This window comes from Pleurodeles waltl, chromosome 4_1, assembly GCF_031143425.1.
Source record: "Pleurodeles waltl isolate 20211129_DDA chromosome 4_1, aPleWal1.hap1.20221129, whole genome shotgun sequence".
Taxonomy (NCBI): Eukaryota; Metazoa; Chordata; class Amphibia; order Caudata; family Salamandridae; genus Pleurodeles; species Pleurodeles waltl.
The window spans coordinates 457,523,876-457,542,123 of NC_090442.1; the positions used below are offsets into that span (position 1 = coordinate 457,523,876).

An 18,248-nucleotide genomic window follows, 5' to 3' on the forward strand; every position below is an offset into this window, starting at 1 on the left:
AAAAAATTTTTTAAAGCTACAGGACTGCGAGGGGAGCCTGCTGCCTAATCCTGCACTGGCCGGCATTTCTTCTGGAAGCAGGCAGCTGCTCGAAATAGCAGCTCCCTGCTTCCGGGAGCAATGTTTTCATGTTTCCCTGCACACATATTTGCCTGCAGGGAAAAAGATGAAAACTCCACTTTCTGCAAGCAGGAGGTGTTTGACAGCTCCCACTTGCAGAAAGCAGAGTTTGTTTGCTTTTGTTTGGTGAGAGTTGTCAGCTCCCACCAAGCAAAAGCTAACAGCTATGTCCCAGGGGTGGGCACACCGGGACATAGCAGGAGCCGGCCCTGGGGGGGGGTGGCGGTCCCGTGGGACTTCATTGGCTCCTTGAGGGGGACTGCGTGGCTCCCTTCAATGTGAAGTAGCCCCGAGGTGGTGGTCCCCGGGTCTGTGACGGACCCCCTTCCTTCTTTCAATTCAGGCTCGGGGAGTTGGCATCCCTGGGGTTGCTAGGGTGCCCCCGGTATTCATTATGATTAAAGCCCTGGGAGGTGGCGGTCCTCCAGGGTTGCAGTGGGCCACACCACCCGCATTCATTATGATTTAAGCCATGGGGAGGTGGCGGTCCCCAGGGCTCCAGGGAGGCTGCACCCCCCATCCCCAGATTCAATGTTATTGAAGCCCCAGGGAGGTGGTGGCCCCCGGGGCTGCGGGTGGCTGCACGGCCCCACGCATGCAATGTAAATGAAGCTGCGGGGAGGTGGTGATCCCCGAGGCATGGGCAGGCCGGCCGGCCTGCATAATTATGATCCCTGGGGAGGTGGTGGCACCCGGCATAAAATGCCTTAGGAGGGTGGCCCTCCCCTCTTTATTTCAACAGGCCCATAGGACCTGGCCCTCTCAGGGGGATTCATAAAAAGAAGCACGAGAGCTGGTGTATTTTTTATTTTTGTCGTGAATTTGCATCATTGTTGCAAACTTGCAGCAAAAATTTTAAAAAAATATGTAGTTTTTAGCGCTGGTGGGGTCCCAGCACCAGAGCTAGGCGGTCACGGCGTACTTACCTTGGCCCCTTTTATTCATTTTTTACCTTTTTTTTCTGGGACTCAGCTGAAGCCAACTCCCAACATGGCTGCCAACACTTCCTGTTTAAAGTGTTGGCAGCCAGTCAGAGCTCTGCAGATCTCTGCACAAGCTTGTTATTATCTGCGAAGTCGTAGCGGCCACAGATATACAAACTTGGATTTCCTTAATTTTCTCAACAACTGCTGAAAAGATTTGTACCAAATAATGTGAAGCACAATCTGCAGAACAAAACCTAGCTTTCTGCCAGATTTTATGTAATTCCATCCAGCAGTTCGGGGTCTAGTCATGTTCAAAACTCCTTTGGAAATTAACATGGGAAACGCATGTTTTTTGACATCCTCCTTTTTCTCTTACCTGCTTGACAGATCACCTCAAAACTTTCCATGTGCAACAAGAATCACAGGCACAGTTTTTTGGGAACATTTTGTCAAATGACACCAAAGATATAGGCAAGTAAAAAAGTCCTTTTTCTATAGAAACATGGTCCTAACTATACCTACATACTGGCGACTGCCACTCCACCCCACCCACCCATCCCAAGTGGCGGTCGCCACTAAGTAGTTATAGTTAGGACCTAGTTTCTATAGAAAAAGCATTTTTTGTTTTCCTACAAACTTTGGCGCAGTTTGATGATTCTTTATGAAATGTTCCCCAAAAATATGATGCTCGCTTCAGCGTCTGTCTTGAAAGTTTCGGGGGGGATCCGTCAAGCGGGGGCTGAGAAAAAAGGGTGGGAGGCCCAAAACTCTTCTATCCATGCATTTTTCCATAGGGATTTTCAATAGGAATAGCACCTGAACCACTGGACGTAATTACACCAGATTTAGCAGAAAGGTAGCTCTTGGTCCAGAAAGCGACATTTTTGCTATTTGGTGTAAATCCGTTCAGTAGTTTTTGAGAAATAAAGAAAATCCAAATTTGTATATATAGGGATGCAAAGGGTCCACGAACCCTTCCAATCTCGTGCTGAGATCTGATTCGCTGACAACACTGAAAGAAGAAAGTGTCGGCAGTCATATTGGGACTTGGCTTCAGCCGAGTCCCAGATATAAACATAAAAAATTAGAAAAGAGGCCAGGGTAGGGACACCCTGACCCCTTAGCCCTGGTGCTGAAGTCCCAAAGGGGCACCCAAGAGCAAAAAAGCTTTATTTTATTTTTTTTAAATAAACTTTTCAGCAGGAGTCGTGGCCAGCACTTATGGGAGTCATATTAATATAATGCAAAAATAGTTCAATATGCAAATCGGCTCCTGCTGTTCATGCAAATACATGATGCTGCTACTGGTAAGTTCTTATCACCATTTATAAAGCACTGCCATAAGGTTCTTCATTCATTATTTTTCATGTCCTGCTGAGTACTGAACCACAAGTCCCACAATGCCTTTTCACTAATATAAGGAGAGTTAATTGAAACACCGTGTGTATGCGGACTTGAATCACCTGAGGAAGACTGAAAAGTTGAAACACGCTGTGGTGATATGGAGCCTGTAAATTGATCAAATGGTATTAAATGAAATTTGCAAAGAAAACCCCCCGTGGTGCAGCCTTTTCTTTTGTTGAATAATGCTTAGTGGTGTTGGTCCTAATCCCCCCCACTGGCACAAGCTGACGAAGCGTGCCGCTTCTTGGACCAATTTGTGTTAATGTGTATATTTTTGTGTGTGTGTATTACAAATTTCTGTGAACCGCAATTTGGACAATTAGGTCCTACACTTGTGGCATGCCACTGCCTGCAACCAGAACCAGCAGACATCAGAGACACAACTCCCTCTGCAGAATGGCAATTGCCATGAAAAATGTAAAGGGGGGGACTAGCTTTTCAAATCACCTTCCCTTGCAAATTCTCATCTATAAATCCAAACTGTTGAGGATTTATTTGTGGTAGTATGTTTATTGCACTGCTGGTAATATCTACAGAAAATCAGAAATCTAAATACATATACCTACACATCATTGACCACAAAGGTGCCTTTAAAATGGACATTCATTAAACTGTTTAAATATTTTTTAAACCAATTATAATTTGTACTAATGTATTTATTCCCCAAGTACAGATTCCACAATCATTCCAGTTGCCATCTGCACCATTATAATATTTTGCATTAGGGGAAGCAAGAAACCATACATTCAAATGAGGGGAATGGGTGGATGATGATGTGAGTATGTAGTATATGGAATAAAGTACCCCTGCCATACATACAAAGAATATTGTAATCCCCATTGTTTCTCAGAATGATTACCTGTGTCTTTCTAACCCACTGTAATCACTGCTGTGTCCCATGCATAAAAATCCTCATGCAGTTCACAAAACTGCACCCTTAGTATGATAACCTTTAATAAAACATATTTATTACAGTGTATGTTGCGTCAAGGAGGTATACTTAATTTGAGATATTGAAATGTTCTGGTTGCTCTACGCACAATGTTGCTTTGTGAGATTGAGTTGTCAAGTGTTTCTCCTATTTCTTTTCAGTCTGAAACCACTATGTAGGTCACATTCAGGCAGCGTTGAGCCCATGTATAAACCACTTGGTGCACTGAAGAGATCCAGAGGAATGTACTTAAATGACACAGGTACTAAGCATATGATTTCAGCTTTATTTTGTGATATCTGTTTTTTAGTTATTTTAGAATATTAGTTAAGTATTTAATTCTGGCACAAACAAAGCATTGATGAAGCCATCATGTCTGAATTTTTAAGTGTATGTTATATATGTATGGGGGCTTGGCTTGCTATCTGCACAGAATGGAGGCTCTTTCCTGAGCCCCAGTGAGCCCATTGCACTAACTCCTCCTATGCCCACGCTTGCACCCACAGAGTGATTGGAAGGGTAGTGGCAAACCCATGGAGCCTCTGACTCTCGATCAATGCCGGCTCTGATGCTGGGGGACACTTTTTGCAGAGGCCCCTCACCCCGTTTGCTTGAATGCGTGACCCACAAGATGACGGTGCCCCATGAACTCCAAAGTTCACACAGCTCTCCTGATGCCAGTGACTAGCGACTACGCTCATCAGATGCCTGGGTGCCCCGAGTGGCACGTCAGCTGTGTTGGCCTCCCTCTCTGGTGCTTCATTGTTGCCTCCTATGATGATGGACTCGCTAGCCTTGTTGTACTTCAGGTACGCCTTTTGTGGTCCAGTCCCTTACGCTTCCCGGGAGCCTAGTATTGAGAAGGCTCCCTTGGTGAATCTTGAAGGTGGTGAGGAGAGGGGGTAAAGGACTATACTCAGCGAGCTGATACCTGTGCCTTGGGTTGCCTGTTTCTTGGGCCACTGTATTCCATGCAACAGTTCCACCTCCAGGAACACGCAAAGGTATGAATAGTTCAACATGCGCCTGAGCTGGAGTGATTCCAGCCATTATGTCCCATTTTGGGCAGCCTGCCCATCCATGTGTAGGAGGGCTTACCTGATCTTGCCTGTTCTGCATTACACCGTCCCGCACTGGATGGTCCCTCGCTCCATCTCACCCATCACCACTGCTATTGTTCAGTGTCCGTGAGAGATGCTTCCATATCTGTAACGGTGGAATTCAAGGACATCAAAGACACCAAGGGCAAACTAAAGAGGTTCAAACACGATCCCCCAATACCCAACTTACCCTTTGAGAACAAAGCAGATAACCCTTCAACATTGGAGCCTATTTTGAAGAAATAAAACACTTGACCCTTACTGTCACTCACCTCTACATTTACCACATCCACATGGTCCGCCATGATGACCACTTTAAAGGTGGTTTCTCTTAATACGAAGGTCCTTAACTACCCAGTAAAACATTTAAAGATTTCCTCCTGTTGGTGTTATCATATTCCTCCAATAAACTAAAATTGGCTACAAGAAAGCCCTGTCAGCCCTCATTGCAGCTACCGACGACATTCAACCCCTCCTTGACCAAGAAGAGACTGCAGCTCTGATCGTCCTAAACCTCTCTGCAGCTTTCGATAGGGTATCCTACCACACACTCATCACAAGGCTCCACAACATAGGCATCCAAGGGGCTGCCCTTAGATGAATTGCCTCTTACTTTACTAGAAGAACACTAAGAGCCTGCCTTCACCAAAGATCTTTGCTCAGCCCCATCTCCTTCAGCACTTACATGGCACCTCTGGTCATCATCACCGAAACCTGCGAACTCAACATCATATCTTATGTCGACAACAGATAACTCATCCTCTCCGAAGACACCACCAACACCACAACCAACTTCCACAACTACATGACAGACATCACCAACTGGATGAAAGACATCTGCCTGAATCTCAACAAGGACAAGACAGAGGTACTAATGTTTGGAAACCAAAGCTCCCCATGGGATGCATCCTGGTGGCCCTCAGAACTCAGACCTACTCCTACCCCCACTGACCACTCTAGGAACCTAGGCATCATTCTGGACAACAAACTAACCATAACAACTCAGGTCAACTCCATATCTTCCTCCTGCTTTTTTATTCTCCACATGCTTCACTGGATATTCAAATGGCTACCCCCAAGGGTCCAGGCGCACAATCACCCAGACCCTCATCTCCAGCCAGCTGAACTACTGCAATGTTCTCTATGGAAGGATCACAGCTCACTTCCTCTCACAACTACAGACCGTACAGGACAATGTAGCTAGACTCGTCCTGGATCTCCCTCGACGAACCCACATCAATTCCTACCTCAGGGAACTCCATTGGCTCCCTGTACAAAAACGATGCCAGTTCAAGTTCCTGACCCATGCATACACGGCCCTACACAACTGCGGACCCGCCTACTTGAACCACCGCCTGAGTTTTCATCAGCCCTCCAGACACCTCTGCTCCCTGCCCCTTTCCTAACCCTAACCCCCGCATCTGACGTAGCAGATGTGGAGGCCGTTCCTTCACTTACCTAGTAGGGAAGACATGGCATAAGCTACCTTTTCATCCAGGGACCTCCCTAACGCTTACACAGTTCTGAACGTCCCTGAAGACCTGGCTATTCGGCTTATCAAATGCACCCTGGCAGCGCCTGGATACCCTCACGGCTGACAAGTATCGTGCTCTCTGACCTGGCCTGCTCCCCCACACTCTCCAAGAAGAATGGAGTAGTTATACTTATAACTAAATGCTTAGGTCTAAAGATAATCGCAGCAGGACAAGACAACAAGGGTAGTTGGCTCATAGCCAGACTGCCACAGGGGGAGGAAGAATTATACGCAACTAACATTTATGCTCCCAGTAATGGCAGCCCTCGTTTTTGTACTACCCTTAGTGTCAAACTAGCTTTCCTGCCCCAGTCCGCTAGGTTATTCTTGGAGAGTAATTTTAATCTCTGATTGGATGTACTCTTAAACAGACAGTCGGCCTTTAAATACAGACCTCTTAAAGCACATAAAACAATGCTTAACCTCTGTTCAGCACACACACTATTTGATATCTGGAGATTCAACTTTTTTCTCCCCTCCTCCCAATTCCTTCTTGAGAAATATTTACTAGTTAATGCAAATCTTATCCAGGATACATTTGACCCCTCCATTGAGCCGGTACTTGTCTTTGACCATGCTGCGATCACTGCATCTATTACTATCTCTCTAACCTGCACCATAAAAAACACATGGTGCATGAACACTGAACTACTTGAGTCTGACAAAGACAGACAATGACTTTGTAAGGAACTAGAACTCTTTCTCATGGAAAGCGTGAATTTGGTTTCCTTTTTGGTTACCCTCTGGGACGCACTAAAGTGTGCCTCGAGAGGTTTTTGTATCGGTCGCATGTCCAAAAATAACTAACAAAGATATATAAGGGATCCGCTGCCTAACTAGAGAAGGAGATCAAGAATAAAGCTGTACTCCATAAACAATCTAACAACTCTTCCCTTACGATGGAGATCAAATGCCCTAAATATGAATATCTCAATCATCAGCAAAAGAGCTCATATGACGGTTCAGGCTCAAAAAGTAAAAAGCTATTTTATCTGAATAAGGCAGGGAATTCACTGGCAGCGTATATCAAATTCAAGCATAATAATTCCCTTGTCACTGCAAATACGGGTCGACAAGGAACCCATAAAACTATAACCCCTAGTATTTTGGAAGTTCTTTTAAATGGTAACGCTTCGCTGTATACACTTAATATTCCGGTAACTAAGGAAGTATGTCTTGATTTCCTTCAATCCATCCCTATGAAAGCGCTACCAGAGTCTGATAAACTAACCCTTAACAAGCCAATTGAGAGGGGGGGGGGGGAAAGCTTGACGGCAATTAAGCTAATTCGGGAGGCAAGGCCCCGGGTCTGGATGACCTTCTCACCAATTTTTATAAAACCTTTGCAACTACTATTTAGCCCCACATGGAAGCGCTTTTCATACAGTTTTCAGTTTTTGGTAAACTGACCGGTTCAGCAGCTGAAGTGACTATTGTATTCATCCCCAAAGAGGGGAAAGATCAATACCCCTAAAAATGTCATTCCTATTGCTCTACTGAACATGTAAGCGAAAGTATATGCAAACATTTTCGAAAACAATTGGAGCCGCTGATCCCGAAATTAATCCACCTCTCCCAATAGGGATTGTCCAAGGCAGGTTAGTTAGCGACAACACCTGCTTATTTTGCAATATAATTTGAAAAGCTTCCCTCTTCCAGTTGTTGGGTACATTCACCATCGCTTTGGATGACGAAAAAACATTCAATAGTGTTTTGGCCCTTTCTTGAGGCAGCCCTTAGTGAATACATTCAAAATGGCTGCTTATGCAGACGATATACTAATCTTCTCAGAGGACCTTGGGGCGACAGTTCCCGCTATCATGTATACAATTCATGCTTACTCTGGTTTTTCTGGCTACTTGCTAAATAGAGGGAAGGCAGAGCTCTTGCCTCTAAACATTTGCTGTCTCCCTTCTTCTGTTGGGCAAACGGGATGGAGACTTTGAAAATGATGATAACACCCCTAGTGAACTTCCTATGAAATATACTCCCACTCTGTCTCTCCAACCATTTCTTTACTGATGTGACTAGAGTAGCCTAAGAATTTCTCTGGTTCAAAAAGAAACCCAGAATGGCCCTCAGGAATCCTCATTTACCCTATGCTAAGGGAGGTTGCAAATTACCAAACTAGTATTACCAGACTGCATTTTTGGTGGCCCACGGCGCTCTTTTCATTGGCTGGACTCAGTCTCCTTTTCTACGGCTCCATGACACCTAATTGAACAGCACCTTATCAGACCTTACTCATTGCCTGTGTCCTTAACAATGTCTAAAAGAACTTTACTACATTCTAGACACATTATTCTCAACATGATCTCTGCCCTACATTTAGTCTCATCCAATATTGACAAATCCTAGGCCCTGTCGCTTTGGAGTAATAAAAACTTGAATACAGAATTCACCCACTATTGGCCTTGGCCGATTAGGCAGCCAAGAGTATCAATGTGGTATCTGATCCCTTTGCAGATGGGGAACCCCTTTCCTTTGAAACTTTACAGGGGAGGCATTCCCTACTAAACATAGATATATTTTTTTAACTTCTTAAGAATTCAAATAAAACTCTCCAAATTGGGCCCTTTCCAGCCCACTAGCCTGTTCTATTCATCCAGGCAGTCAGATGTGGAGGCCTTCTTGCTTCTAAGATATACAAACGCTTAATCCCTCCCATTCAAAAACTATGGTACAGACACTTTAAGCGTGTACACACAACGTCCTTGCATGATAGCGTCTGGTCCAAAATTTACATTAATGTCCTTTTATGGTATAACTGATTCCCTCCTTGTTCCAGACTAGATTCTTTGGCTCATATTTCCTACATTGTACCCCCTTCCAAGCTGCTTTTTAAGAGATATTTTTATTGACCATTTTCACAGTTACACACATTTGTGAACCAGAAACAATAAAGCAATGGCAATCACAACAGCTTGGTGTTCACTCGTCTGAAAATCCAATACCCTGTGCCAAATTAGAGTCCTCCCCCCCCCCCCCAACAAGTGTAACGTAGAATGCATTCATTTCCAGTAAACATGGATATACCAGGGGCCCCTTTAGGGCCATGCACACCACACATCTTCCCCTCATCCTTCCCTTTTGAGGCCTACAATCCATCCCATCCACCTCCACCTCCCATTGCCCATATGCAGGTGAAGGTGCCATCAGGAGAGTCCTGTGCTTGTGTCCCCAGGGGGTCACCCACACCCCCTCTGTAGCCTGCCGTGCCATCAGCAGCAACGCTCATATCTCAAGGTCCTCCTGCAGTCTAACATCCTGTCTGCTACCTTTCATTCATACCTCCTCTGCTATTACCTAGTCTGCTGTGTCCCTGTACCACAACGTGACTGAGGGAGTTCTGCAGCCCAACCACTCTGTTGCCACACACCGTTTGCCATGGACTAGTGCCAATTGCAAAACTTTCCAGTGCATTTTCTTCCCTCTAGGTAGCTTTATGATTCCCAGTATGCACTGTATCAGGTCTTGTTCCAGAGCAATACCATCACAGCCCTCAACAGGGGTACTACTGCCATCCAGAAAGCATGCACTCCAGAACATAGCCACACCAAGTGCAGGAAAGAGGCCCGCCAATCCCGCCCATCAGGCAAACTGCAGTTCTGTCCATATACATCCTACTCAGTTTAATGGGAGTCAAGTACGTATGGTGAACATAGTTAAAATGTGTCAGTTTGAACCTGCTTTACATGAAACCCTTTTCACAAGGGTACAGGTCGTCTGCCTCTCTCCATCCATGAGCGGGACCTCTAACTTATCCACCCAGGCCTTAGGTCTAAACGCAACTCTGTCAAGTTTAAGGGCCTTGTAAAACAGAGATACTAGGTGGTAGGCCACTCCCACAGTCAACACCACCTGCAACATTTCCATCTGCTGGGGCATTTCCAGGAACTCCGTCCAAATCTCATGCACCTACTTGCAATCTTATCATACTGCAAGACCTTGCCACTCCTCACAGAAAAGGCCTTGAAAGCCTCTGCAAAGGTAAGGAACTGTTCCCTGGGATACAAGTCTCCCACTGTTTCACAGCCCTATCTCATTCCACCGTCTAATTGACATACTGTACTGTTTGAACGGTCCATTCCACCAGCTCTCAGGCAAAGGGGTCCTTCGTCAACACCTGCTGATCACACTCTCCCAGATCTCAGTGGTCTGTTGAACTATATCGGGGAGGTGTCCAGCCACTTGCGAACCCCTCATAAGCGACTCCATCATCTCCACAGGTGCCCTTCAACAAATGATTCTCCCAATTATCTTCTTAACGCCGCCCAGTGCACTGTATGCTGTAGCTTACTGGAGTAGTAATACAGTTTGGGGTCAGGCAGGCCCATGCCGCCCTCATCCAAGTCCAATTTAAGAACCAGCAACACAACTCTGCTCACTTTTCCCCACCCACATCAAAGATATCAAAAGGCTGTGTAGTACCGTAAAGATCTCTGCACGGTGCTACACAGTGTGCAGCAAGTTCGGAATTATATATAGGCATGTGAGCAGCGAGTTCTGAATTATACATAGGCTCCTGGGCAAGAAGACTATCTTTGCTACTCCTATCTGTCCCTCTACGGATAGCGGCAGCGTGTTCCAAAACCAGGTCAACTGCATCATTCCTCCTAACCGTGGTTCAATGTTGTAACAGGGCTGCCCGTCCAAGAAATGCACAGCAGTGAGGCCCAGAAACTGAAAGGATTCCTTCTCGCGTCACAGTCCTAGCTTTGGCAATTCCCTCTCTGGGGTGTGACACAGTGGCCCCAATGGGAACAGCAATGATTTACTTTTGTTGATCTGAAGACCCTCCACTGCACCAAAGTCTGGATGACAACAAATGTAGCACTGCATCTCTCGGTCGCCACAGATAAAAAAGGACATCATTGTCAAACAGAAACATTAGGTGCACCGAGTGCCCGATTGCAATGCCAAAGGCATTCATAGTGTTTCTAAGTTTCACCGCCAACAATTCAAGCATGAGGGTGAACAGCGGGGGCACTGGACACCCCTGTCATGTACCACGATTCACTACCCAGCCCCAAGAAACCACACTGTTGTAAGAACCTCTTGAACCCTCGTTGGCCACCCCTGTTTTAGCTTCGTTTTATATTTTTACATTTTTTTCATTTTAGTTAAGCTGCTTTTGGCAATGATTTACACACATTTCTTGCATGATAGGTTTCTAGGAATCTATAGTACGACTTGCTTGTTTAGTTAGCCTTTCCATGACATCAGTACAATCAGTACTTTCTCCCAATGCTAAGAACATTGTACATGATATGCTGGTTTGTGTTAGTCATTCAGGGGACAGCTTCTAACACCTAGACACAACATTGCATCAGGACTGTAATTCCAACACAGTATGGTTTATTATATAAACGATGCACTGACCCGAAATGGGTAGAGGGCATTCCAGCTAGGACCATTCTGGGAAGCATTCTGTGCAACATGCACCTTGCTGGCAATAATTTACCAGCCTCCTGATAGGATTGCAGTCTATACCACAGGCCAACTCCTGACACTGTCTCCAGGTATGATGTTAGGGCTAATCCCTTAGATGAGGCCAGGCAGAAGAGTACACCCACTATGCTCCCAGCATAGGCTTAGGGTTAGGTAGGGACTTCGAGAATCTCTAGACTGTCTAAAACCACATACACCATGCATGGATTGTTTATCTTCTTTACCATGTTTGTAATGCTGATTGCTTTGCTCTGTTTCATCTGCCTAATTATCGCAGCTTACTCTCTATAGGCCAGATTGCGACTGTTTCAAATAAATGTATTGAAAACTTATCTTGCATCTCTTTGTGTCTTGCCTTGGCATGCATGAGTAATATAACGAGAGGGTAAAATCTGTTTCCACGCATTCCTTGGGGAGTCAAGTGTGTCCTGCTCAGGGTGCCACAATCATCTCCCCCCCCAGTAGGTATTGGGGGTACGGTTGAGGCACTGAGATCTAGCCACGAGTTGGCCTGACGGTCACTGATGGTATGGACGGTCACTGATGGTATTAATTGACTCAGTATCCTACATTATGAAGTTCTGTTGTTCTAAATACACAGTCCTATTATCTGAGTAGGAATCGTATAACAATGCTGCCACTCTGGACCCTAGTTCTGGGGGTGCCGTACAGGAATCTCAGCCAGACGTTCTGCCCGAAATCCATCTGACACAGAGCCTGCATCAAGTATGCGCAGTTGAGCGTGTTAGACTCCTCTCAACAGTGTTCCACCGAGTGTAGAGCATGTGAAAGCCTCCTCGGGTTCGTAGCGATGCAATGACCAGAGATAAAGCCACATTGATCCTTGTGGACAAGGGTCCCCACCATCCCACGCAGTCGTTCTGTTAAGATTAAAACAGCACTCAATAAAACAATGTGTTTTCCTATCATTGAGCATTAGAACCGATGTCCCAGAACACCCTATCCCCATTGCAATGAATATGGCAGCCCAAATGGAGAAGACCAATAACCACTCAAAACACTAAACTAACCCCTGCAATATGCAGGAGCGAGGTAACCCCGTGCAGCTTCCAACCCCAAAGGGGCAGACTGCTATACTAGACCTCCCTCCGGCTGTCCTAATAAGCCCCACTGTATGCGCCCACTGAGACCCTACTTTACATGGATACCTAGGCCTTGCTGCACAGTGAAACAGTTTCTTCCAGTGCCCCTCATGCACAGCTTGTCCTCTCCCCATCCACCCCTCAAACCTAGTACATACAGTGTGCTCTCCAAAGCACCACACCCCAGCCAAGCCAACGTTCATGAATCAGTCCTGTGTGGGTTCCCCATCTATGGACTAACCAACCTCTTCACAGTCCATTGGCTCGCCCGCTAGGTTGCCAACATGTTGCATCACAACTCTGGGCTTGGGCCTGCTCAGAGAGTCCATCGACAGCCCACTACCAACACTCCCAACCCACATGCGCCTCCCTGCGCAACCGGTGCGTGAGGCCTTCCTGTTGTGCCTAGGAACATGATTCCACATGTCCAGCCAGACCCCTACATCCTCCAACCTCTTGAAGAAATTTGCTTTTCCATTGGCCAGCACAAAGAGCTGAGCAGGAAACATCAATATGAAGGGCAGGTTCATGGCTCTGAGTTTTTGTTTTATGTCCAGAAACCATTCCCTCTGTGTTTGCACTTTGCATGTGCAATCATGTGGTTTCAAAGCGTAGCACTCCCCACTTCACGGACAGCACACAGGATACAGTCCCTATCTCTGTAGTTACATTTCCTAGCGATCAGGTCCTGCGGAGGGGCCCCCAGTGGTGGACTCACTCTCAGGCCCCTAGCACACTCTCAACAGTGAACATGTACGCCAGCCCCTTCGGTTGCAGGGTACGAGTAATCCTGTCCTCCAAGAAACTTTCAGCCAAGTCACCCTCCACTCTTTCCTGATCAACCAGCATTGGCCCTGTCTGTCTCGTATTTCGTATATTTCAAGAGGTGGGGCCCTGTGGTGTAACGTACTGGGTAATAGTATAACTCTTCTGACCGCTGGCAACCCTGTCCTTCCCCATATTGTACCATCCCTTTGCTAAGAGGGGCCCATCCGTCACACACCAGAACTTTTTGGAGGGATCTGGAGAAGAGGAGTCCTAGCGCCAGCCACTGTTCACAAGCCCCCAGCGCCTCCATTCTCACAGCACAGTAGGCCACACTTGGGCGGCCAGTTCCCTTCACAGAGCCCCCGGCTGTGCACTCTCTCGACAAGAGGGGCAATGTCGTAGGCAATGATTTTTTTTAAAATCTGTTTATTGATTTATTTATTTATTATTTATTTTTTTATAAAGAAGTTTTTATTGGTTTTGCAAAAAAGTAAAACAATGGTACATACATGTAACTAGGCGCCAACGGGCACCGAACAGTGGTCAATCCCAAGTCCTAGACAGCACGTTGAACGAGTAGATTGTGTACCTCCCTGTTGGAGTGTCTCGTGAATGCTTCAACCCATCGGGGGGAGGAAAGGGGCTTGTTCCGGCTCTCTCCAGTGTTGAGCCAGTCAATAGTGCAGGGAGGTTGATTGTTGCGGCCTCCCACTTCCCCCACACCTTATTATATTTATTCGGGCACCCTCTAGCCTCGTATATGAGTTTTTCACGCTGAGCACACCAATCCACCCCTCGCGTCCATTTAGTCAAAGCCGGTGCGCTTTTGGTTTTCCAGTCTGTCATGTCTCTTTTGGCCACCAGGCACGCCACCCCTAGAAAGGTTCGTTCCCCTCTCCTCAGTCCAGTATCTCCCATGATCCCCAGCAGGAGTGGCAATGGTGTCAACCCCATGTCTACCTGTAAGGCCACTGAGATCTCCTGTGTAACCGCCCCCCAGTAGGCTTTAATAGTTGGGCAAGTCCATACCATGTGGAAGAAGTCTGCATCCGGGCCCATACAACGGGGGCAGTCAGCTGCGGATCGGAGACCTGCCCTGTGCAGTTTGGCGGGTGTAAGGTAGGCCGCATGGAGATAGTAGGTCTGTATTAGTCGGAGTCAAGTCGTCATCGTTAATGTGTGTGGAGCTGCCAGTGCTTCGTTCCAGTCCACCTCTTCCATAGGACCCACCCATCCCTCCCATCTCTGATGAAGCCCCCCCAGGGAACAGGCAGTGATGGCGATTAACGTACGATATATCTGGGAGACGCCTCCCCTACCCAGGTTCCCCATCAGTGCTCTCGCCTCCATAGGGCTATATTCAGGTATGTTGTCCCCTGTCTGGACTTCTGGTAGTAGGGCGTGGTGGATCTGGAGGTATTTATGGAATTGAGTCTTGTTTAGTGAAAAGATTTTCTGGAGGTCTTCAAAGGAACGCATATGTGAGCCATCCCATACATCGCCCAGTGTAGAGATACCTATGCTGTCCCATTTCTGGAATCCTTCCAGACCCGCTACTTCCCTTAAGTGCGTCCCCTGCCATAGTGGGGTCTGCTGGGTGAGGCGCCCCCATCACCCTGACACCTTTTGGGCCGTCCGCCAACCCCGTATTTATTTTTAATCAGGGTGTTAGCAAAGCAGTCGAACAGCATAGTCAGTTTTGTAGTAGACAATGATAAGGCACCACTCACCGCGGACCCACAGAAAATGTGTCACCAGTGTAGTCCACCAGGATTGCTGTGTCTCTGCCACTGTTATCTCCGGGGCTTCAACTACCAAACAACCGGGGAGAAGCACCTCTGTTGCATCGCTATTGCGGCCTAACTGCTGTCGCAGCCGATCCCCTCTACACTCGCACCACGATCAACTGACCAGGCACTGTGCTGCCGCTGTTCGGGGCCTTCAGGGGGGAGAAGGAGGGAAAATGCCCCGCAGCTGGATCACCACATCCGTAGCCTCCTCGCTCCTCAGGCCACCTCAGGCCAACTCTGTCCCCAGCCAAACGTGTTCCAAAGGCCACTGTGGCAGGATCAACCATCCAGGCAATGCGCCACCCCAGATCTATATGGGAGAGTAGAGAAAATGCCCCAGCGACCTGCACACCACATCAGTAACTTCCTCACTCTTCAGGCCAGCTCCCTCCTGAGCCAACTGTGGCTGCGTCATCAGAAGACAGGCCAGTGCCGCCTCGGCAGCTCGACCGCTGCCCCCACGTAGCCTCAGGATACAGGGAGCCTTCGCCATTGGCTGACCACACAGCATCATCGCCCTGCTGCACTACAAGGCCCCAGCTTTTGGCAACAGGCCCAGCCACCAGCCACGTTGATGGAAATTTTCTGCCTTCAACCAGGCACCAAATATGCAAGTAGCACACTGCACATCAGGAAATCGGAGCCTGAGGGCTCCTACAAGCAAGGTTTAACAGGGTTGAGACTTGGGGCTATGGAACGCGGGCTTAACACATCCAATTGGTCATCTTGGCAGGCCGCGCCCCCTGGATAACCCTTCCAAGCAACTTGTGGTCATTTTCAACTTGAACATTCCCCTAAAATGACCTTCATATTGTTAGGTCCGTCTTCTACTATCGCCCCACTAGGGCTTATGGATAAGGATATGGCTCTCCTAAATCTGTTTCTCACAGAGGAATTCATAAATTCTATTGGAATGGAAGGCACACATTAATGTATCTTATCACACTTGGTGGCCTTGCTAAATCTAATGTGAATCCCAGCACTAGACAGTCAATCTGGCATACCCTTGACAATTCATGTCCAACAAATGAGGCCAAATACTTCCACCCTGCGGCAGATGTGAGCTCCCCCACCCAAACCCATACTGTGCTTAGTGGTTATATGGCGTTTTCCCCTCTCCCTCGTTTCACATTCCTTTGCGCCTTTTTTCCCTCCCCCCAACCCCTGAGATACAGCTGCCTACGAACCCCCCCCCCCTCGCTATTGACTCACAATTCTGTCCTATTACTTTGAAATGGGGATTTATCCACTTTTCTAAGCGGCAACCCTTGTTTTTTGTACTTTAGACTGTCTACGGACTCCATTATTGTAGGAAAGTACCATCTTGCCTGGCATGTTACCCCCATTTTTCACTGTATATATGTTGTTTTAGTTGTATGTGTCACTGGGACCCTGCTAGTCAGGGCCCCAGTGCTCATAAGTGTGCCTGACTGTGTTACCTGTGTTATGACTAACTGTCTCACTGAGGCTCTGCTAATCAGAACCTCAGTGGTTATGCTCTCTCATTTCTTTCAAATTGTCACTAACAGGCTAGTGACCAATTTTACCAATTTACATTGGCTTACTGGAACACCCTTATAATTCCCTAGTATAGGGTACTGAGGTACCCAGGGTATTGGGGTTCCAGGAGATTCCCTATGGGCTGCAGCATTTCTTTTGCCACCCATAGAGAGCTCTGACAATTCTTACACAGGCCTGCCACTGCAGCCTGAGTGAAATAACGCCCACGTTATTTCACAGCCATTTTACACTGCACTTAAGTAACTTATAAGTCACCTATATGTTTAACCTTTACCTGGTAAAGGTTGGGTGCTAAGTTACTTAGTGTGTGGGCACCCTGGCACTAGCCAAGGTGCCCCCACATTGTTCAGGGCCAATTCCCCGGACTTTGTGAGTGCGGGGACACCATTACACGCGTGCACTACATATAGGTCACTACCTATATGTAGCTTCACAATGGTAACTCCGAATATGGCCATGTAATATGTCTATGATCATGGAATTGCCCCCCTCTATACCATCCTGGCATAGTTGGCACAATCCCATGATCCCAGTGGTCTGTAGCACAGACCCTGGTACTGCCAAACTGCCTTTCCCGGGGTTTCACTGCAGCTGCTGCTTCTGCCAACCCCTCAGACAGGCTTCTGCCCTCCTGGGGTCCAGCCAGGCCTGGCCCAGGATGGCAGAAAAAAGAACTTCCTCTGAGAGAGGGTGTTACACCCTCTCCCTTTGGAAAATGGTGTGAAGGCAGGGGAGGAGAAGCCTCCCCCAGCCTCTGGAAATGCTTTCATGGGCACACATGGTGCCCATTTCTGCATAAGCCAGTCTACACCAGTTCAGGGACCCCTTAGCCCTGCTCTGGCGCGAAACTGGACAAAGGGAAGGGGAGTGACCACTCCCCTGACCTGTACCTCCCCTGGGAGGTGCCCAGAGCTCCTCCAGTGTGCTCCAGACCTCTGCCATCTTGGAAACAGAGGTGCTGCTGGCACACTGGGCTGCTCTGAGTGGCCAGTGCCATCAGGTGACGTCAGAGACTCCTTCTGATAGGCTCCTTCAGGTGTTGCTAGCCTATCCTCTCTCCTATGTAGCCAAACCCTCTTTTCTGGCTATTTAGGGTCTCTGTCTCTTGGGATTCCTTAGATAACGAATGCAAGAGCTCATCCGAGTTCCTCTGCATCTCTTTCTTCACCTTCTGCCAAGGAATCGACTGCTGACCGCGCTGGAAGCCTGCAAAACTGCAACATAGTAGCGAAGACGACTACTGCAACTCTGTAACGCTGATCCTGCCGCCTTCTCGACTGTTTTCCTGGTGGTGCATGCTGTGGGGGTAGTCTGCCTCCTCTCTGCACTAGAAGCTCCGAAGAAATCTCCCGTGGGTCGACGGAATCATCACCCTGCAACCGCAGGCACCAAAGAACTGCATCACCGGTACCTTGGGTCTCCTCTCAGCACGACGAGCGAGGTCCCTTGAATCCAGCAACTCTGTCCAAGTGACTCCCATAGTCCAGTGACTCTTCAGTCCAAGTTTGGTGGAGGTAAGTCCTTGCCTCCCCACGCCAGACTGCATTGCTGGGAACCGCGACTTTTGCAGCTACTCCGGCCTCCGTGCACTTCCGGCGGA

The 18,248-nt window shown here is 47.6% G+C and overlaps 1 protein-coding gene across 1 annotated transcript in view; it reads left to right on the forward strand.

Annotated features, from left to right (window-relative positions):
- DCLRE1C (DNA cross-link repair 1C) overlaps positions 1 to 18,248 on the forward strand; it is a 344,756-nt gene that overhangs the window by 322,289 nt on the left and 4,219 nt on the right. Inside the window, exon 13 of the mRNA XM_069228721.1 lies at positions 3,543 to 3,643. Within this exon, the coding sequence (XP_069084822.1) occupies positions 3,543 to 3,643 (101 nt within the window). The remainder of the gene's footprint in view (positions 1 to 3,542; positions 3,644 to 18,248) is intronic.